The 23,074-nt window shown below is 42.1% G+C and overlaps 1 protein-coding gene across 1 annotated transcript; it reads left to right on the top strand.

The window, feature by feature from the left end:
* Window positions 1-1,207: 1,207 nt before the first annotated feature.
* Window positions 1,208-22,935, top strand: LOC114689864 (hepatitis A virus cellular receptor 1 homolog). The gene is made up of 4 exons (XM_037201163.1): window positions 1,208-1,256; window positions 2,901-3,239; window positions 6,985-7,092; window positions 22,910-22,935. The coding sequence occupies exons 1-4, from the start codon at window positions 1,208-1,210 to the stop codon at window positions 22,933-22,935; spliced, it is 522 nt and encodes a 173-aa protein (XP_037057058.1).
* The last annotated feature ends 139 nt before the right edge of the window (window positions 22,936-23,074 follow it).

The raw sequence follows: 23,074 nt of genomic DNA, 5'->3' as shown, positions 1-23,074 counted from the left end.
AAGTAGTTTTATTGACAAAAAGCCACAAGGCTGATACTCATGTGGGCTTTAGATTTCTAAAATTCATCTATTAATTAACAGTTTTTAGATATTTCTCATGCAATATCGTCTCAGTGTTTGGCCAGCCATTTGCAGCATTAGGGGTCCTGATCCCCTTCCAAATACAGAGGCTGTTAGTGTGAGTCATGTGGGGTCCCAGGTCTGAGGATGCTGAGCCAGCCCATCACAGGTGTTCTCATGACATCTGTCACTGGCCTCAGAGACTAGAAAAGGCTGTCCATTTCCTCTCTGAGAGGAGGTCCTGGGATGTCTGAACAGAAGTGAAGGTCATAAAGTACTAGTGGGCTTACTTCTTTCTATTCTTATGGCTTAGCAATTAAAAAGCAAAAGTTGAAATCTAGAAGTTAGAATTGGAATGCATAGAACATCCTCTATAAATGGTCATTTATAAAAGCAGCTGCCTTGGGGATTCTGTGAAGATTAGACCTGTGAGTAAACAGCCCAGCATCTCCTTCACAGCAGATTCTCCGAAAAGTTGAGCAAACACTGGTGCTATTTTACCTAGAAGAAAAGCTAGGCATGGCGGGGCTCTGTGAATGGAAGGTTTGGATTTGTACCCAGTGCTTTTCAGGGTGTCTCTAGACATCCCTCCAGAAGACGCGGTCTCAGTCACTGTGAGGGGCAACATGAGTGATCCTTTGCTTTTTTGTTCATTCCATCTTTCTAGTGAAGAACTTGGATGAGGCTTAGGGACCAACCATTGTGGCCACTGAGCGGAAACAGCCCCATGCCCATCAGAGGGCAAGCTCATCTTCGCCATCAGAAGGCTGGTGCTCACTCAGGATTCTACCAGGAAACACATTCTTCTGGTCTCTGCCTTCAGTTTTCTCTGTGTTTGCTGCCTTATTTGTGCAAAGACCAGGAATGAGATTGATGATTATGTGTGGGGATGGATCGGGAAGAAGAGGCTGTTTTGGAGGACAGCTTTCCCTCTCCAAGGCACACAGTCCTCCACCACTGGGAACTTACAGAGCCCTGGGTGGAACCTTTGAATATGGGCTTTCTTGGCCCAGAAGAACAGGCTCACATGATTCACATCGTCAGGGGTCAAAGAAAAGTTGCCTTTTGAATATTAAGGCATGACCAGATACCATGTACTGAGTGCCACAGGCAACTAGAGTAGCTTCTTTTTGTCCTCCAGGTCAACATGATGTATCCTCAAGTCTTCATTTCAGGCCTCATACTGCTTCTCCCAGGTAAGTGAGTAGGTGAGCTGGGGGAGGGTGTGTGTTGTGGAGATGATTGGATACGACACAGGAAGAATACATTCCTTGGTATTTGTTGATTATGAATTGTGTAGAGAGGAGAGAAGTAGGGTAAAATTGGAGCTCTGGAGAAATTATTTATTTGGATGTATTTCAAAGCTGATTGCCAAAAATAAATAAATAAATAAAAATAAACAAACAAATAAATAAATAAAACCACAAGAGCACATGAGGAGTGACTACATGTGCATGCATATGATAGACTAGTAAGGCTGAGTACATGTGCATGCATGTGATAGACTAGAAAAGGGTGACTACATGTGCATGCATATGATAGACTAGTAAGGGCTGAGTACATGTGCATGCATGTGATAGACTAGAAAAGGGTGAGTACATGTGCATGCATGTGATAGACTAGAAAAGGGTGAGTACATGTGCATGCATGTGATAGACTAGAAAAGGGTGAGTACATGTGCATGCATGTGATAGACTAATAAGGGCTGAATTCATGTTTCTGAGACGTCACCCACTTATAACAAGGGATTCTTACTTGGATTTTCTTAAGGACTGATCCTAAAACTTCACTTCTCATAGAGTTCTAAAATCCTTTCTGAAAATTGATGCTGAAGTATAAAACTTCTGCCTTTAAGTCAATAATGCTGTAAACAAAACCTTGGCTTTGTTATTTGTATAGGAGAGGAGGGTAAGGAGTTGATGGTTCCACTTTGAATAACATAAAGGGGAGGGACAGAGGTGGTTTGGGACAGGGTCTCCTGAACCCAGGTTGGTCTTGAACTCGCTAGTTACCCTAGGCTGGCTTTGAACTTCTGACTTTCCTGCTTCCACCTCTCAACACACACAGCTTCTAGGACACAGCAGGTTTAAATTTGAAAACTTAAACTTGAAGTACAGTTTGCAAACCTCTGTCCCAGTTAGCTAAGAGCAGCACTAGTCTTGTCCAGGAAAGAGCTCACCATTCCGTTATCTGATACCAAATAGTTACCTCTGAACAGAGATACAGGTGTACAGTCACATAGAGATGGAGCAGGCTGTATTTATATAAGTATGTATGTATATATGTATGTATACACACACATACATATATATATATATATATATATATATATATATATATCCATGTAACAACAATTAGTGATAAAAAGAGGCCACAAATTTGAAAGAGAGCAAGGAGGGCTGTATGTGAGGGTTTCAAGGGAGGTTGGGAAAGGGGGAAATGATGTAATCATTATCTGATCTTACAAAGTAAAATAAATAACTTTTAAAAATTAAATTAGAGCTGGTCTCAGTGGCACATGCTTGTAATTCCATCTTTCAGGCATCTGAGGCAGGAGGATAGTCAGTGCGAGCAAGCTTAGGCTACAGAGCAAGAGCCTGAGTAAAACGCAAACCAACAGGTCAGGCCTGGTGGGGACTTTAGCCCCAACACCCAGAAGGTAGATGCAGGAGAATCTCTAAGAATTTCGGGCTAGCTAGTTTATAAGGGGGTTCTAAGCCTGCCATGGCTACACAGTGAGCTCTGGCTCAAAAAGGAAAATGAAAGAAAAACAGACAATAGTAACCAAAAACAAGAGAGAGAGAAAGAACCCCTTCTCTATTTCCCCTTCTTTGCCACAGCTGCTGCGGAATCCTTCCCAGAAGTGCATGGAGTGGTGGGTCACCCTGTGACACTGCCGTGTACTTATCCAGTGTCTAATGGACTCTCACCCACGTGTTGGGGCCGAATGGCATGTTTTACTGATAAATGTAAAAATGTTGTTATCTTGACCAATGGATACTACGTCTACTATGAGAGGAACAATCGTTACCACTTAAAGGGGCAGCTTCTTCGAGGAAATGTGTCCTTGACAATAGAGAATGTCACTGAGAGTGACAGTGGTCTCTACTGCTGTCGAGTGGAAATGGCAGGATGGAATGGTGTACGGAGACTGACCATCTCACTGCAAGTTCAACCAGGTAAGCGTGCCTTGTTGCCTTGCTTATTTCTTACAAGTGAACCAAGTCCTCTATTTTGCTAATAATTTGTTATTTTCCTAGAACAAGGAAACAAAAGCTCTTATAAACATTTTTGCTACTAAACACTTGCTTTTGTTTTTTGTTTTGAAATGTAATCTCATGTATCTTGATTTCTACAATCTCCTGATCCCCATGCCTCTAGCTCTTCAGTCCTGAGAACACAAATAAGTTTCATCAAACACAGCCTGAATATTTCCTTCTGAGGTACAGAATACCTTTCATGTGCTTGGATCAACCTTAATTCAAAACCATGAGCTAAGCCAGAATCCATGCCCTACCTGTGTACTTGGGACAGTCTTGTTGGTCCATGAAACTGTCTCCACTTTCCGTCCTGAAACCCAGTGGGGAGCTTTATTTAAGCTGAAGTGACTTGAATGAAAGGGATCCCCTGCCTCAGAGTTAATGTCCTGTGACATTAAAGCACCTGTCCTTAGCACTGTAAAAGCACAACAGCTCTAACCGGAAAAGCAGGCAATGCAGGATGCTGCTGTGCAGATGATTTAGACATCCCCCCAGGAAGATGCGGTCCCAGTCACTGTGAGTGGCAGCATAAGTGATCCTTTGCTTTCTTGTTCAGTCCATCTTTCTAGTGAAGAACTTGGCCTAGGGACCAACCATTGTGACCACTGAGCAGAAATAGCCCCATGCCCACCAGTTACTGTCTTGCGACATTAAACCACCTGTCCTAAGCACTGTAAAAGCACAACAGCTCTAACCGGAAAAGCAGGCAACGCAGGATGCTGCTGTGCAGATGAGCTGGCTTCAACAAGGGTCAGCTGACCTTGCTGAGTGCAGGCCACATCGTAGGTAGGTGGAGAGTTCCACTCCATGTCTGCCCTGCCTTGGGCTTTTAAAATAGTCCTTACATCACGTCACAAAATTATCCTTTTACATACAAAAATGGCCACATGGGAAAGTGTCTTCCAACCCCTGTTCAGTGGTTACTAGTGAGAAGTTTGTGAAAGCTCTAGGTCTTAAATCATTAGAGTTCCTTTGTGATGTGGACATCCAGACTTTCTTTCAGCTTTTAGTTAAAGGTTGAATTGTGAGGATGTGCCAACTTCTGATGCTATTTCCTAGTCCCCTTGACTAAGGGCTTACACTGACAATAGAAGTTTATGGTAACCTGTCTGCATTCTTTTTCAATTCAGACCATTATCTTGTAATTGTATATATCAACCTTATACTTTGCTTTTTATTTTTTATTTCTTTGACTTATTTATTTATTGCTGATACAGGATCACAGTGTATAGTATGGCTGGTCTGGATGTCCATATGTAGATCAGACTGGCCTCGAACACACAGATCCAACTGCCCCTGCTTTCTGAGTGATAGGATTAAAAGCCTATATCGCCATGTCTAGTTGCATGAAATTATTAAGAGTAGGCTTTAATCAAGCTTAGAAATTCTTTCACAGGTCACTGTTGAAAAGTCTTCTGGCTGGCTGGTCAATGTGTCCATGAGTGACACTCTGCCTTATCCTTTAACAACCAAGTCTATATACACACGGAGCTCCCTCTTCAGCATCCCAGGACCCTCATCAGCTCCTTTGGACTTCCCCATCTACCTGGGAGGAAAAAAAATGCCCCAGAGCAAGAAAAGCAAAGGTCTTGAGCTGATGGTTCTTTCCTGGATTTGTTCTTTTTTTTTTTTTTTTCCATCACAGGCAATTTATTTTGTTCTATTCATTCACAGTTAATACAGAAAATACTTGGAAACATTTCCATATATGTTTGACACAGAAATCATCAAATAGAAGTATACAATGTTGACAGGAGGCAGTACATTATAATTTATAACCCTAAATGTATTTATAAATTAGAAATGGAAAGATCTACAAATGAAATTATGAAGGTTCACCAAAGTCATTTAATCTGTCAGTTTCTCATTCATTTTATGTCTTAATAATTTCTATGTATGAATAGCATTTTATTTCTCTCAGTTTTGATAGCTATTGAGTTGTAACTTTTTACTACTCACATGCTTCTTCATGACATGTCATATCTAGTAGAGTATATTCCTAAGAAAGTAACAATAACAATGTGCATTTTACAACACAAAGTTGCAAAGTGACAATTTTACATTCTCACAAATCTTGTAAGCTCATGTAAAAAGCATTCAATCATCTGTCAGACAAAGAAAAAGTAAATAGAGAGTGTCATTCATTACTATGCAAAGCATTCTGATTTTTTATGTGACTTCTGACTAGATTTTGCAGTTGCTTTTCTATCAGAATTTATCTAGATATTGATCATGCTCAAGCATCTGGCTACACATTAGACTTATTCACCAAACTTTAGCCAGGACTGGATCTGGTTAGGTGACAGACCCACTCACTGGTGTGAAGAGTTTCACTGAAGCACAGCCACAGGACTCATTGCTGTGTTGGAAAGCCGTGACTTTCCAACTGGTTGAGGTGCATGCTTGCTAGTCAACATGTGTTTTTAGGTTCCCAGGCTGAAAACATTTACTCTTTGGCCTTTACAAAGAACAAGGGTTAGGGGGCGTTAGAGATGGCTCCGTTTCCATGGTAGGAGCACTTATTACCAAGCTCAGTAACCTGAGTTCAAGTTCTGGGACCCACAAGGTAGAAGGAAAAAAACATCTCTCAAGCTGTCCTCTGACCTCTACATATGGGACACACACACACACACACACACACACACACAGAGGAAGGCTGACCCTTGCATTTACTGCTTCCCTGCATATTATAGGTACACACATTTCTTTTCCTTTTTTCAAGGCAAAAGCTATCTAGATTCCAAATTACATTTTATCCTTTAAAGGAAAGCAAGGTCAAGCCAATTGTTCTCATTTCCCAAGGTTTTATTTTGTAGTTAGCAGAGTTAGGATTGGAGAAAGCTGCTTATGGGGGAACGTGTCATCTGACAAAAACACTGTGTGCTCCTGCTGGGGTCCTTCACTCAGTATTTCCTTCCAGGCTCCCCGTTCCCTTAATTCCCTTCATTGGCTCTCTGTGCACTCTCAGAACATCAATAAGCTGTTTGGATTCTTACAGCACTCCTGACTCTCTTGATTTGTGAATTCCTGATCAAGTCTGCCTAATTTGAGAATCCAAAGTCTGAGTGTGAGAAAAATGTGACAGAAAAGCAGACTCGATCTCAAAACTGGCTAAGACTGCTTTATTAGAACAGTGAGGAGCCCTGGCCTTTCTGTGGGATGATGGTTGAGCACATTTAGAGGGGATGAGGAACACACACACACACACACACACACACACACACACACACACACACAGTGTATGTGTATAGTTATGTGTGTGAGTGGCGTGTGTGTGTGTGTGTGTGTGTGTGTGTGTGTGTGTGTGTGTGTGTGTTTGTGTGTGTGTGCAGCTACCAGGAAGTTACAGCTGTTTTGTGGTTTGACCAGGAGTGGGGTGGGTTGTTTTCAATACCCAGGCATATTGTTTCTGCAGGTGGAACTGAATGGTCAGCATGGGGCTATTCAATTATTTATGGCTAGGGCCTATTACACATTTCCATCATCGTCAAATACACTTTATAGTCCCAGAGTTCCACTGTGCATGGCTATCTCTGATCATTGGGTCTTCTTCCATATTCTAGATTAGCCACAGGCCAATAAAGGTAAAGGTCTATGCTAAGGTCTAGGATGTTTTCCTGTTCATTTCACTTGGTCCCTCTTCAGTTTACTTCTATTTCCCTAGGAATTGATCCAACACAGAACCCACCAAGGATCATGACTAAAGGCTTCTACATTGGAATCTCCATTGCCTTGGTGCTTCTACTTCTTGTTAGCACAATGGTTATCACAAGTAAGTAATTTTAAGATAGTTCCAAATGGTAGGATAAATGATAAACGGTAAATAATAAACGGTCATAGAATCCAAAGAATGTTTGCAAAGAAAAAGGTTTTACTTCTGTAGAAGAGTGTAAAGCCACTTTAATCCACTGAACAAGCATACCGTGGGGGTCCCACTGGGCCTTTAAGTGTAAATCACAGGGCCCTGTGCTCTAAATGCTCAGAGCTTGGCCTCGCATTCTCCTGAGACTGGCCCTATAAAGCAGTGCAGTGACTAGGGAGAATGGAGTCTGAGCATAGATTTTGATGGTAGGAAAATGCTTACTCCATAGCTCTTCTTGCCAATGGAGTCTTCCCACATTTCTTTCAAGATGGCACTTCCTCTGTCTTCTTTAGCCCTTTGCTAGAAGACAGTATGTTTCATGTGGGTTTCCCAGACCAAGGAACTAGAACAAGGATTCTCAGCCACTCTGACTGCCTTCAAGTAACTCCACATGCCATGGGGTTCACATTTCACATGACTCCTCTGTGTTCCCCAATCCAAGATACATACTGCAGTCCCTTCTGGATCCCAGGGATGTGTTAGGACCTACTGTGCACTGAGATTGTTTCTAAAACTTATGAAATATTCTGTGACCTTCGTTTTGAGTCACTACATGGGTGCTAGGAGCCCAATCAGTGTTCTCTGCAAAAGCTACAAGTGCTCTTAACCACTGAGCCAAGTCTCTAGCTCCAGCCGTTTTTTAAATATTACTTCTTTTATTTTTTTAGAATATAATATAATAACATCATTTCCCCCTCACCTTTTCTTCCCCCAAGCTCTCCCATATATCATTCTGTCTCTCAAATTCATGACCTTTTACATAAGTTATTACATGCATGAATGTATATGCATGCATACATATATTCCTAAATACAACCTCCTCAGTCTATGCATTGTTCTTTGCATGCATGTTTTTTTTTTTGTTCCAAGACATCGAACATGAGCTCATTATTGATCTGTTTCACATGACTAGATAGAAAACGGAGAATCAGAATATGCCTGCCTCTATTTAGATCTTGTTTATCTAAAATGATTAAGCTGACTCTGGTGGTATGCACCTATAATTCCAGGACTCGGGCTGCTGAGACAGAAGAATCATAGCTCATGGACTATAATAGTAAGATAATGTTTAAAAGAGGGGACTAAAAATTGTAAAATAAATTACAAATATGTTCCCTTCTTTAGCCCAACCATGTTTATTCTCCCCTGGAGGGTGGTTACTGGGAATATAAAGGTCTTTAACAGGAAGTAGGGGTGGGTGGAAGAGTAAGTGGTCCACACCTCCTAAGTTACACTAAGGAAGGAGTGAAAGCCGACAGATATAGTGTCACTTTAGTGAGTGTTTTTAAAGGACCCCTGATGGACGAGATCATTAACAGGACCAGTGTCTCAGATCACCTTGTAGAGTCTATGTTTAGCTTATTCTCCAGCAGCCAAATTAAAAACCGAGAGTTCTTCATTTCTTTCAGTGAAAGACAATTTACCGATGCCATTCTAGTGTGTTAGGGATGCTATGTGGGTGAATGTATCAAACCATGAATGAAGAGAAGATACTTCCTATAGGGTATAGGAAGGAACCTCCCAGGGAATGGTTCAACTAAAAACAGAAACAATATCCTTGATTAGAAGAAAAAAAGCACCACGAGTGTTTCTGAGGACATGTTCGATTTTCTTTTTAACCCCCCTCCCTCCCTGCCTCCTCTCACCCAAATTTAGAGTGCGTCTTTGTGAAAAAGAAGCCAGGATCTCTAAGGTAAGCTGGCTCGGCTTCTGTCGCTTGTTCTGGAGAACTTGCCATCTTGGAGATTTTTGTTGCTGTTGTTCTTTTCTCCTCCTCCTCTCCCCTTTCCTCCTCCTCTCCTTCTCCTCTTCCCATCGCTCTCCCTCTTCCTGCCTTCCCTCTCCCCTCCTGTCTTCCTCTTTCTCCTCCTTCATTTTCCAGGCAGAGACATTTTGCCTGGCTCCTATTGTTCACCTTGGAGACTAGAGTTCCCGGAGCCTCTCTTGTTACCATACCTTCCAGGGATGTGTCAGCTTTCTGATTTCCCTATCTGTGGATCTGAACTGGTCCCGAAGGAGCTCCTCAGCTCTGACAACTTGTTGTAAGTGCTGAATGGTAAATTTTGGTCTTTGGAGCTGAATTGAATGAGTTGCTTCGTGCAACAAATGCACTTATCCCTAAATCATGTCTCCAGCCCCAAATCTTGGGTTTGTATTATTATTGTTGTTGTTGTTATTTAGTCAGAAACACTGAAGAAAATGTAACATATAAAAAGAAAAATAAGCTGTTTGAGGCCAGCCTAGACTTCTAGCAAGAAAAGTAAAAACAAAACTAGTAAAAACAAAAACAACAAAACTAAACAGGCAAGTAAACACAGTCCACTACTTGACAAATTGCAGGCAAAGCTTTGTCCACATTCTCGGTAATTCTCAGAGGAGGTGTGTTCTTCATGTGCCTGACTAAAGACATTCGTGTTGGTTCCACATTTCAGTAATAGAGACGGCCACTGTGTACAAATGACAAAACTCCACTGTGTTGAAATGCCACCCATGAGTTAAAGCTAATCTGTTTTCTTCTCTGGTTTGCCCCTCCATGAGTTCTGGAAGCTCAAATGTCAGTCCACTGTGCCTACCCTGATGAACAGGGATGCAGGATGAGCTCTGCAAGCGAAGCCCCTCCCACAGCTGAGGGCATAGCCGGTGCCAGATACTAACGGCGCTCTCCCAAAACTAATTCCTTGACCTCAAATAACCGACAATTTTGGGCTTGTGTCATATGCATGGCATACATGTAGTCTTTGAAACGGTGTCATAGACCGCCAGCTTTTGTGAAAAGGCACTGCATTTTCCCATGTTTTTGTACTCCGTGCTTAATGTTAGGAAATGTAGATACTATGCAGATTTCAAAACCCTTTCTACTTTTAAATAAGAATTTATTAGTGTGTGTGTGTGTGTGTGTGTGTGTGTGTGTGTGTGTGTGTGTGTACAGGTTCCATGACATCTGTGGAGGTCAGAGGACAACTTTGTAGAGCTGGCTCTTTCCTTCTACCTTTATGTGGGCTCCAGGGTTCTCACTCAGGTCACGAGGCTATCCTGACCCATTCTAAAGGGTCACAGTGCAAAGCTGTAAACACAGCCATCATCCTGTTCCAAGCACAGGTCCCACGTACACATCGTGACTAGGTGGTTTGATGTTAGGTATGTGTCTCTTTGGATCATCCACTGTTGAGTTCCATTACATGCATATCCTGATGGATGCCAATATGAACTGATATTTTTAAAATAATTCTTAGTCTGGTGCCTATTAAACATACTTTTCTATGGCTTAATACTAGGGCCCTGTGTGGCTCTGTTCACTGTTACAGTTTTTGTGAATAGGGCCCCTCAATCCAGTGTACATCATAAGTGAAAGCTCTGCTCAGCCCTGAATGGTGACCTCAAGTTATTTTCGTCAACATCTCTCTCTCTCTCTCTCTCTCTCTCTCTCTCTCTCTCTCTCTCTCTCTCTCTCTCTCTGCAGCTTGGTAGCATTCTGTGTCTGTAAGATCAGAACTTTACAGAACTCGAAAAACGTGCGACCACGAGTCCAGGAAAACATCTACATTATTGAAGACAGTCCTCCTGTCAAAGATTAAGTTGCAGTGGAACACAGCAATGAGATGTCACCAAGCTGGACACCCCTTTAAGCTCCAGGACTATTTTCTGTGTCGGTTCATCGGGTGTTCATGCTTTCCAGCCATAGTGGGAAAGATGATCCTCTGCCTGGCTGGCCTCACTCTCACTGTTGAAATGATGTCCAGTCTCTCCACTCACTGCAGAGCCTTTTCTCAACATGAACACTTTAACATTTTGGATTTCCTTTAGACCCCACAATTCTTTTGTCCATGAAAGAAAAATCATTGGTAATGGAGGCCATTGACTTCTATGTTGTTTACTAAAACCATCCAGCAGAGAGGAATAGGATTTAAAGATAAAAATAAAATAAAACGAAAGTGGGGAGGGTGAGATTTAAGTTAGAAGCACTTCATGGTTATGTCTTGTCTACTTAGTGTAACTCAAAATGTCACTTATCCTTACCATCTCCAAGGGGCTCTAGTCATGGAAGCTGCAGGTTTTACTTTCCTCCATAGATGAACAGAAGAGAGTCTAATATCACCATTAGAGGTGTGCATACTTTCTCATGGATCTTGAAATATGATTTGTGGTTATGTGGCTAATCTTAGGATAAGGATGGGTGTTGCATGTCAGGAGAGGTTGCCATGGTGAGAATGGACCAGGCAGACATCAGGGAAGAAAATAGTGGACCAAGGACTGAGTTCATTAGTGCTGTTTCCACTGCAGTCTGACTTGGTGCTCAGTGTCCTGTCCTCACCCACTGGACTCTGAATTAGGTGCTGGAAGGAGACAATGCAGACATGAAGGGGAAAGGGGGAGCAGGACCCAGGCTCTCTGCCTGAGAGAAGTCCTGTTCCAGGGGTGACCGGGTTTGGGACTATCACTGGTTTCATTCAGAGTTCTAAATTTATAATTGCCTCCAGACTTAAATTTATTTCAGAAAGACAAAGCATTTTTCATAGTAGATCAGTTCATCACAATTAATGAAATATTTGGTTTTTCTAGAGTTAACAAAGGCTGTTGTATTGACATCTTCATTAACAGTTTGGTTGTTGAGAAGAGCAGATTTTCAAGAGGGTATTAATTTGTATTTCAGTGTAAGTAAGTCCTGATTCCAGTTAGAGACACTCAGCCTGTAAAAGAGCAGGATGCTGGATCTCAATACACAGTCCACTGCTGTTCTACAGAGTTCTAGGACATAAATATGTGTCTGATTGGGTGTTTCTTGGGGAGGTCAGATAAGGAAAGTTCTGTTGAATGTTTGTTGAGTGGGGTTTCCTCACTTGCTCTAGAAATGATTGTATTTAAACAACATTTTCTTTTTCTTTTGCTTGAGGCACTTATACACCAAAGCATGGCTTTAGCTTTCTGCCTCCTTCCTGATTCCTGCCTGTTGGCTGCAGGGCTCTGAAATTGTGATTCCTGCTTGGTTCTTCAGTCTCCCTAGAGATGCATGGTAGACTTGGTCGATCTGTCCCATTCCCTAAACCTGCTTGCAGTCAAGAACATGGCACTAGTGCGTTCTGTGCAACTGAATATATGGGATTCAGTGGAAAACAGGGCTCAAATCCTAGCACTGAGTAACAACAGTAGTAGAACTTGTTCTGTGTTCCTATTTCTCTCCATCTGTCTAATGTTACCATTTCCACACTGACCTTGGTGTATAGCGGCCATTGCAATGAAATGTTACTCATGAGAGTCTCTGAAGAATTGTAGGGATGGCTCAAGAGGGTATACTGCTCTTGCAGAGGATCTGAGGGTTCCCAGCACCCACAGTAGGAGTTTTTATAACTGCCTGGGACTCTAGCTCCAGGGGATGTACCACCTCCCTTCTGGCCCTGTGGGCACATACTGGTACACAAATACAAATAAATCTCAAATGAAATTAAAAAATAGTTCTTTAAAGATGAAAAACCTACAGAGTGAGAATTTTCCTCCAGTAGATTTCACAATAATAAAAGATCAGGAGTTTTTGTTCCGTAAATGACTTAACTATTGCTACATTCATAAATATCTTATGTGTCATCTTTCTTTAAAGAGTTGTTTTCCTTTGAAATAGTTCATGTTTTGTAATTTTCTCACACCATAGGAAAAAAATTGTTAACTCAGGGGATTAATAGGATGGAAGGAGAAAAATTTAGTTAATGTGAAAAAAATTACCATATATATGTGGGGGGGGTTGGTTTTTAGCTTCACCTTGTTTTGTTTTCTTGAGACAAGATCTTACTAAGTAACCTCTACTGTCCTAGGATTTTCATCTGCAGATTAGGCTAGCCTGAAATTCACAGAGACCCACCTACTTCTGCTTTCTGAATGCTGGGATTGAAGTTGTGCACTGCCTTGTCTGGGACAAGCCTTGTTTGATCATGTTGAATGGTGTTTCAATACTGATCTCTCAAGACACAGTCAATTCCATTACCTGTACTCTGCCTTGGAAGAAGATAGTTTCAACACTTGATCATTAATAAAAATGCAATGTTCAGAAGCTAGACTTGTGGCTCAATGGTTAAGCACACTAGCTGCTCTCCCAGAAGATCTGGATTGATCTCCAGCACCTACAGGGTAACCCACAATGATCTGAACTCCATCCCCAGGGGATCAGACACTTTCTTCAGACATCCATGGAAACTGCAAGCCTATGGTGCACAGACGTACGTGCAGGCAAAACACCCATGCACACCAAATAATAAAATAATAATTAAAAAATAAAAAGTATTGTTTCTTTGAAAAATGACTTGCCATTTTTTTCAGGTTCACCAGTTCATTTGAGCTAGGCATTTTCATCCTGCTATATGGAATATTCCCAGCATGTGGACAAATATGTCAAAAGATGTCAAGGGTGCTGGGGAGATGGCTCAGTGGATAAAAAGATATTCCCAAGAATGAGGACCTGAGGTTGAGTATAAGAACCGCCATGAAAAGCAGGATATGGCTGAATGTATCTTAACCACAGCCTGTGGGGAGAAAAGACGCAGAAGCAAAGGCATGGGTATCCTCTACACTAGAATTGTATGAGGTTAGAATGGTGGTATATGCTGTTAGTCTCAACACTTGGGAGGCAAAGGCAGGCAGCTCCCTGTAAGTTCAAGGCCAGCCTGATCTACTTAGTGAGTTACAGGTAGCCTGGGCTAAATAGAGAGATCCTGTCTCAATATATAGGGGTGTGTGTGTGTGTGTGTGTGTGTGTGTGTGTGTGTGTGTGTGTGTATCTGTGTCTGTTTCTCTATGGCTGTAGCTTGGTTTGTTTGTAAGGCTCCTAGCAGTGAGATCAGGACCTGTCCCAGGTGCTTAGCTGGCTTTTGGGAACCTGTTCCCCATGCTGAATTACCTCGCCCAGCCCCTGTTGCAGGGGGAAGAGCTCAGTCCCACCTCAACTTGATGTGTCAGACTTTGTTCAAGACCATGGGAGGCCTGCCCCTTTCTGAATGGAAATGGAGGAAGAGCGGATGGAGATGGAGGAAGATGGGAGGTGAGGGGAAAGGAAAGGGAGAAGAGGAGAGAGGGGAAACTGTGGTCTGTATGTAAAATAAATTTTAAAAAAGTTAGTAAAATAAGAAATGATTCTATTTTAGTTAAATATTAAGTAAACTTAGTGTAATGGGTTATTGTCTTTGTTATTTTCTGATTTAATCTTGGCTGACACTGTTGCTTATAGTCAGGGCTAAGGGATTGATTAGGTGAAATCAGGGCCCTTTCTAGCTGAATACAGATAGATCATCAGCTCCCTCAGATTTCAGCCACATGAGGAGGAGCTGAATTCTTCCTAGAGTCAAGGTTGGAAGCTGTCCCAGAAGACAAATAGGACAGAAGAAGCTGACCTCAGGACACATTGATCAGGGAGGATAATCTCAACTTACTTCTGGGTAGAGTGCTGCTTTTAAACTCTATGAAGCTCTTTTCATTTATCTGTAACAGGTGAGAAGAATAGGTGAAGTCCCATCTCATCATGTCATACATCTCACAGGCTACATCTTGTGGGATTTCAATAAGAAAATGGGTCCAGAATGGTTAGTCCAGTGTCTGGTCACAGTGTGTTCTCAGTGTGCATTAGCGCCTGTCACCAAGACTATCAATAAGGCCATAAGGCAGAATGAGAAAATGGTTCAGTCCTGCAGCGAGAGTAAACTGAGTCCTAAATCCAGCTCTTCTGGCCAATTCTGAACTCAGTAACATTACACATACACAATAATTGAAAAAGTAGAAATACTCTTTAATTTATAGATATACCCACACTTTTTAGGAAACACAACACAACCTCTCTCTGTGTGGGTTTCTATGTTGCTTTCTCAGGCACCTCTCTTTAACACTGAACCATGCCTAGAATTCCAGAACTAGGGTTTCTCCTCACAGTGATCAGCACACATAGCAACTTGTCTTTACTTGAACAAGTAACTTATGGTCTGAAGGTGTAGCTCAGGGGTAAAGTGGCTTTTGTAGCATGCAGGAAGCCCCCAGTGCCACATACACCCGTAATTGCAACACTCTCTGGAGGTAGAAGCAGGAGGATCAGAAGTTTAAGCTCATCCACAGTGAGTTCCAGGCCAGGGTGAGCTGCAGGAGAGACTGTCTCAGGAAAAAAATAACATTCAGTTTGATTGTACTTGGAGACCATCACCACACTCAAGACCTAAATACTTCCATCAGCCCAAGGCCTGACACACTTTCATAACAGTGGTATATTCTCAGTTCTCAGAGAACAAGACATTGTGCACCAGAACAGGATGCTTTAGAGCATCCTTTCTCACAAACGCAAATGGTGAGAGCACATTGGGAGGTGACCTTTGAGGTCTGTTCTGAAAGAAGAGAATACACCACCTCTGTCAAGGCCCAGCAAAAACAAGACAGGAACAGAGAACCCCCAGTAACCGTCTGTGTGGGTGTCAAAAGCAAAACTGTAACTAGAACAAGACAGTGGCCCCCAGTAAAGTCTGAGAGGTGAGCTGAGGTTGGGTCCTAACTTCCAGCAGGCTGCCCGGTCCAGAGCGTTCTTAGGACTCCTTGACTGGAAAGAAGCAGCTGGAGCAGTGTGGAATGTCAGAGTTTGTAGTCTTCATCTGAACTTTCAGGATGGCGAGGTTGATGCAATTGTAGCAGGAATTTATTGTCTGAGGAAGATGGTTGTTGTCGCTGTTGGATGAAATGATGAAACCTGCAGAGAACTTCACTGAGGCCTGGAGCAGACAGGTCTCAAAGCCCCTCATCCTCGGCACTGGAGCTTTTGCCCAACAACAGCACGGTCAACTCCAGGTCAGGGAGTGTGGCTGGGATCTAGTGGTCAGTTTTGGCATGAGCAAATTGGGGATCACTGGGAAGGCAGGAGGAGGCAGAGCTTTGTGAGTTTGAAGCTAGCCTAGTCTATATGGGGAATAAGTTAGCCTGGCCTAGCTAGAGAGCTTGATCAAGCAAGACTTTATTTATTTATTTATTTATTTATTTATTTATTTAGATAGATAGATAGATAGATGATGGATGGATGGATGGATGGACGGATGGAGGATGGATGGATAGATAGACAGACAGATAGATAGATAGATAGATAGATGGAGAGTGGGATGAAGGGGGGAGGGAGAAAGAAATTGTTCCATCCCTAGTAGAGAAACAGGATGAAATAAAAAAGATTTTGAGTTTAAAGCTCTCTATTTTTAAAATAAATTTCTTTTTTTAAGTTTGTAAAATTTATTATATTAATACCAGTGGGGAGGGCTATATGTACATGCACCATGTACATAGATAAGCCCACAGGCACCAAGTGAGGGCCATGGATCCTCTGGAACTGGAGACACATGGGATGAGTTGTCCTGTGGGTGCTGAGAACTTAACCTAGGTCCTCTACAAGGGTAGGAAGTACTCTCAACCATGAAGCCATCTCTCTGGTCTTGATGTTCTATACTTATGTATCATCTGAGTATTTGAGAAGACTCACCAATAAACTAATATATGTTAAATGGGGGCTTTAGTTTTTTATTATTTTCATTTCTTAGTGGATACACAGTGTGTATTTGTACTGGGGTGTACACACACTTGAAGGCCAGAAGAGGGTATCTGGTGTCCTCTTCTATTTCCCTGCCTATTCCTCTGAGTCAGGATCGCCCTGATCTGGACCTCATGTTTTCTCAGTACACTGGAAGCCAGAAGACCACCATTTCCCTTTGTCACCCTCTCCCCATTTCAGGGCTGGGAATCAGGTGTTCTTGGGGTGGTGTCTTCTTATGTGGGGGCTGAGATGCTCAGTCTGGCCTTCATGATTAGGCAGCGAGTACATCTAACTGCTGAGCCATCTCTCAAGCCTTGTCACCCATTTCTTTTTAATATGGTAGTAGAAAACGAAAACTGCTCTGCAGTCCTTACTGTATTAGTACTGGACAGTGCTAGTCAGAAGGACAGAGCAATTATATGATTCTCCCCTGGGGATTGTGGGAATGCCCACTGACAGGAGAATGAGGAATTTCCAGTGTTTAACTTAGACTCTGCTTGTCTTTGTGTGCTTGGCTGGTTGTTTTGTTTATTTGTTTTGAGATAAGGTTTCATGTAATCCAGGAATCTCAGGTCTCTGTAGCTGAGGTTGATATTAGATTATCCATTAGCTCTAGTTCTGGAGTACCAGATTTCATGATTGTCATTTCTGCTGTATGTTTTACTTTGATTTTTTTTAATATTTCAGTATAGATTAACATAATCTTTCATGTTATTATTTATTTATTTACTTACTTATTTATTTATTTATTTATGCTACTGACCTGTAGTCCCAACTCGTTTATTTCATTTTTGATTTTGTTTTTTTGACACAAGGTCTTGCTATACAGACCAGGCTGACATCATATTAGCAATTAGAATTTCACTCAAGTGCTGGAATTTCACACTCAACTAAACATTCAAACTTAAGGAATCAATCCTAGGACTCTCAGTAAGGAGCATGGCTCAGTTAACAACATCATGCCAGTTTCTTCATTTTGATCAAAGTATCATAGTGTGTACCCTGCTGGCATGGAGAGAACTGGATGATTACAGGGACACTTTGGATTTTGCTTCAGATTCAAATTATTTCAGGATAAGAAGTTGAACAACAGCAACAAGGAAATAAACAATCCAAGGAGATCTTTATCTTCCCAGGCCACTGCAAAGCAATTAGCTTCATCAGACTGTCCTGTCCAGAGGGTCCTTGTGACACCTTGACTGGAAAGAAGCAGCTAGAAGGGTGTGAAATGTCAGATTTCAGAGTCCTTACCTGAACTTCCAGGGTGGTGAGGCTGCTGCATGTTTATGGAACTTTTAGCCTGAGGAGGATGGTTGGCGTCATTGTTGGAAGGAACAGTGGAAACTGCCGAGAACTTCACTGAGGCCTGGATGGAGCAGACAGACCTGGAAGCCCCTCACTCTCAGAACTGGAGCCTTCCTTCCTCTGTAGGTAGAGCTTTTCTGCATTTTGGTTTCCCAAATAACCTACATGGAGGCTTAATATAAATTATAAATACTCAGCCGATAACTCAGGCTTGTTACTAACTAACTCTTACACTTAAATTAACCCATATTTCTTATGTATTTTTTACCACGTGACTTGGTACGTTTTCTCAGTATGACATGCCCATTTTGTTTCTCTGTATCACTTGGAGACTCTCTTAACTCTACATTACTTCATCTCAGCATCCTTAGTTTGGTCACCCCACTTCCTGCCTGGCTATTGGCCAATCAACATTTTATTAGAGCAATTCGAGTAACAAAACTTTATAGTCTACAAGAGAATTATTCCACAACAGTTCTGTCAACACCAGGTCAGGAATGTTTGTCTGAACTCTATGGTAAACTTTACCATAACCAAATTGCTCCAGCCCAGCAGGGGATGCTGGTATAGAAATCTATTATAGAACAAACATGTGAAACAGTCTTCCTAGATCTGCCCAGTTACTTTTCCTTTTCACTGAAGAGTTTTATGTCAAGTTCAGCTCACAGCTGAGCAGTAATGACATCAGTATGTCATAGATGGCAGGAGAGAGACACAGGGATGGTCATAGCAATGATGCTTGTAACAGCACATGTTGGCAGCATGCTAAATGTCTACTTGTGGCAAACTAAGTAAGTAAATGTGATGTATCCATGATATAAATCATGAGCCTGATTGATCAACCCAGTGTAGAATACTATCAGCCACAATGCTACTGAGAAAATCAAGGTTCAGATTCACACACACTTCTGTTTGTGCAAATAAAAGGGAAAAATCAGTAGCCATCTTGAGAAACGCTTCCCCCTCCTCTCGTCCAAAGGTATTTGCTGACCAGCAGTTTTAGAAGTGACCAGAAGTTGAACTTACAAGGCTGGGACAATAAATCTATGTATCCTGGACTTGGCAAAACAAGATATGAGGAGTCATGGGCTCAACTGACTAGAAGTTGAACTCAGAGGAGAGTAGGACTGGAACAATAATCTGAATGTATGTATCCTGGGTTCAACGAAAGCAGGACATAGGGAGTAAAAATTTATGTCGCTGTAGATACCCTGCATCCTGTTAGCCATCAGTAACCTCATGCTTATAGTTCAGCCAGTAACTTCATAGAACTACCTCACACCTAGCCCCCTCATCCAATCCCAAGCTGCATGTAAACCTTTCCTATATAAATCCCTTAAAGTGAGTGCTCGGGGCCACCTGCTGTATTGGATGTTGAACACGAACCAAGCTTGCTTGTTTTGTTATTAAAAACCTCTATGTGCTTGCATCAGATATTGGCTCTGTGGTGGTCTTGCTTGAGGGTCTTACAACCTGGGCACAACACACAATGTCAGGGAACAGCAATGTTTGGAAACACTTTAATGTTTGGACTCAAAATGGGAAGAGTTTGGAAAGGGAGTCATGACTTCACACATGTTCATAGATGAGTACATATAGATTTAGTGAAATGAATTAATGCTAAACATTAAAACAACCCCAGTAATTTGAAATGCACAAGTTTCTTATTTGTCGAGGTTTTTGTTCACTGTATTGGGGTGATTCGGTCACCCTTTCCTTGACTAATGAACAGACACCTAGCTCAGAACCCCAACAGATGGGCCATTTTCCTGGGGGAACAGTGCCCATTTTTTTCCTGAGTGTTGATTCCATTAGCTCTGCCTTTTAACTTTAAAGAGCTGTTAGGAATTCTCTTGGAGGACCATGATTCTAAAAGTGGGGGGTGGGGAGTCAAGGACACACAACACAAATGCAAGTTCCCATGTTCCACCTCAGACCAATGGAGGCAGACATTTTAGGGAATGAGCACAGGTTGCCCAGGATGGTCTCAAACTCACTGAAGTTCTGCCACAGATTCCTCAGTACAGGGATTAAAGGTATAAGTCATCACTTTCTGACCTGTCAGTTTCTTTTTTGAGAGATAATTTCATCACTCAGGCTAGCCAAGAACTTGTTCCATAGTCCAGTCTGGTCTCTAATTGGGATCTTCCTGTCTCCACCTGCCAAGCTCCAGGATTAGAGGCAGTGTGCAATCATAGTAAGTGTTTGACCAGGACTCTCTTCTGCTGCTTCTGCTGCCTCTGAAGTCAGAGAATCTTTGGCACAGTCAATCCTCCTTCCAACAGGGCAGCCATAGTTTCCTCTTTTATTCTGTGAGGCATTACCAACAGAAAAGAACCCTCTCCCTCACATCTTGCTCTTCTTTCCTCTCTGTGTAGGGTCTTTGGAAGATGCATTTGTAGTAGAGGTTGGTAAGAATGCATATCTGCCCTGCAGCTACACCGTACCTACCCCTTGGACACCTGTGCCTATGTGCTGGGCAGGGACCGTGTCTCTTGTCACAGTTGTCAATTGGGGTCTCAGCACTGATGAAAGAAAGGTGACATATCAGAAACCCAGCAGATAGCAGCTAAAGGGGAATTTCTACAAAGGAGATGTGTCCCTGACCATAGAGAATGTGACTCTAAATGACCATGGGACTACTGCTGCAGGGTAGAATTCCCTGGTCTAGGGAATGATCAAAAATTAGACCTGGAATTAGTCATCACACCAGGTGAGTATACCTTTTCATGTCTTCTTTGTCTGTAAGAATCACCCTTGGGTCATGATATCATAATAAACATAAGGATTATTATCACCTCTGACTTCCCTAGCTGCAGTCCTGGAGTAGAATAAGAAGAACTGGGATAAGAGGCCTCACCTGTAAAGGCCAGTGATGTACCTTCCATGTGTTTTCATACTCAAGGATGCAGTCTAGAGAAGGGGAAGGAAGGCCTAGACCAGAGGTTCAAGACCCTGTCTGATCATTAGATCACATGGAGAGTGTCAAGTGCTCAGGCTCCGCCCTCCAAACAGGAGCATCATCATCTCCACAGTTACAGTCTGAATTCTCGTTTTACACAGCTCCTCCCCAGGTGTAGCCAGCACTGGAAACCCCTGGGTGAACAAGTTTGTGGTGGGTGTATATGTGCGCATGTTCTCTTGTTTTAAGATTATAGTACATGGACTAGCAATGTACTGAAGGAGTAGATTGCTGACCTTGCACACAACAGACTGGGATTAAAGATGTATACCACATTGCCTGTCCAACCAAGCCCTTTTGATAATAGTGGGATGAGAAAAAGATACTATGTGTTAGGATTCCTTGTAGGCAGACTTTTCTATCCCACCAGCTGCTCCCCAAATAACCACACAGAGGCTTAATATTAATTTTAAATTCTCAGCCAATATCTTAGGCTTGTTTTTAGCTAGTTCTTATAACTTAATTTAACCCATTACTATTAATCTATGTGCCACCCAAGGCTGGTTTGCTGGTTTGCCTCATGTACACCCTGTTCACTCTGCATCTCATGGCATCTCCTCAGACCCTCCCCCTGCCCCGACACACACACTTCTCAGCATCCTCCTATTCTGGCTTTCCTGAACAATCTCTTCCTGCCCAGCTATAGACCAGTCATCTCTTTATTAACCAATGAGAGTAATACATATTTACAGTGTACAAAGGTTGCTCCACAGCAATTCCTCATTAGTCTTTTACCTTCTCTGGGTCTCTGACTTTTCATCCTTCCAAGGGTGATCACACAAACCTTTGGGTTTCCTGTTTCAGAAAAAGGCCCCACTGCTTTAAAAATAATTTTGAATATCCACATGATATACCACATAAAATGTGGTCATTTGATTTAAAACACTAGTCAATTATCCATGTCTTATTGTTGTGTGAATCTTCCTGGAGTAATCACTTGAGCTCAATGAAGGTAGAAGACAGGAGATGGCACTAAAGACCCAAAGTCAGGATGGCCCCCACAAGGCTCCCATGCTGGCTCCAGTTGGTGTTCTCATTTTTTCCACTTTTGTTTTATTGAAAATAGTCTTTTCCATACAATTGATTCTGAGTACTGTTCCCCTCCCCCAACTCCTCCCAGATCCTCCCCATTTCTCCTGCTATCCAAATCCATACCATTTCTTTCTCCCTCATTAGAAAACAACCAGATATTTAAAGAATAATTATAAAATAGTACAAATTGGGCAGGCAAATAAGCAAGCATTTCACAAGCATATGTGACAGTCAGCAGGTTGTCAAGGTCAATGACCCATTGCTTCAGCTGTTTCTCCAGATCATGGTGTTGCAGGTAACAAATGAAGTCATTCTTGGCAAATAGTACAAACTGTACTTTAGGTAAATTAAATAAATCAATAAATCAGTATTTAATTTGGCCCTTTCTACCTTATCTTATATCATTATTTAAATCTTTTAAATGTATTACGCTTTATTGAGTGTACATGTGCATTCATGGTTGTGTGTGTACATGGATGTGTGTGTGTGTGTGTGTGTGTGTACAGTTGCCATGGAGGGTATTTAGAGATAAGAAGACAATTAGGGGGAGCCAGCACTCAGGAGGCAGAAAACTGATATAGAAATTAATATCCCCTTACAAATAGGCTCTTGTCGACAATGCAACTGGCAATGAAGCTACCAATACCATAACATTTGTTAACTCTTAACAAAACCAAACATTTCATTGATTTTGACCAAGTGATTTACTATGAAAGAGCTTTTTCTTTATGAAATAAATTAAATATAAAAATGGCCTGGAGAAAATTATAAATTTGGAACTCTGAATGAAACCAGTGATAGTCCCAAACCCGGTCACCCCTGGAACAGGACTTCTCTCAGGCAGAGAGCCTGGGTCCTGCTCCCCCTTTCCCCTTCATGTCTGCATTGTCTCCTTCCAGCACCTAATTCAGAGTCCAGTGGGTGAGGACAGGACACTGAGCACCAAGTCAGACTGCAGTGGAAACAGCACTAATGAACCCAGTCCTTGGTCCACTGTTTTCTTCCCTGATGTCTGCCTGGTCCATTCTCACCATGGCAACCTCTCCTGATATGAAACACCCATC

Source organism: Peromyscus leucopus, chromosome 8b (genome assembly GCF_004664715.2).
Source record: "Peromyscus leucopus breed LL Stock chromosome 8b, UCI_PerLeu_2.1, whole genome shotgun sequence".
In the NCBI taxonomy this organism is placed as follows: Eukaryota; Metazoa; Chordata; class Mammalia; order Rodentia; family Cricetidae; genus Peromyscus; species Peromyscus leucopus.
Note: the sequence above shows the minus strand (reverse complement) of the source record. Positions and strands in the feature narration are given on the sequence as shown.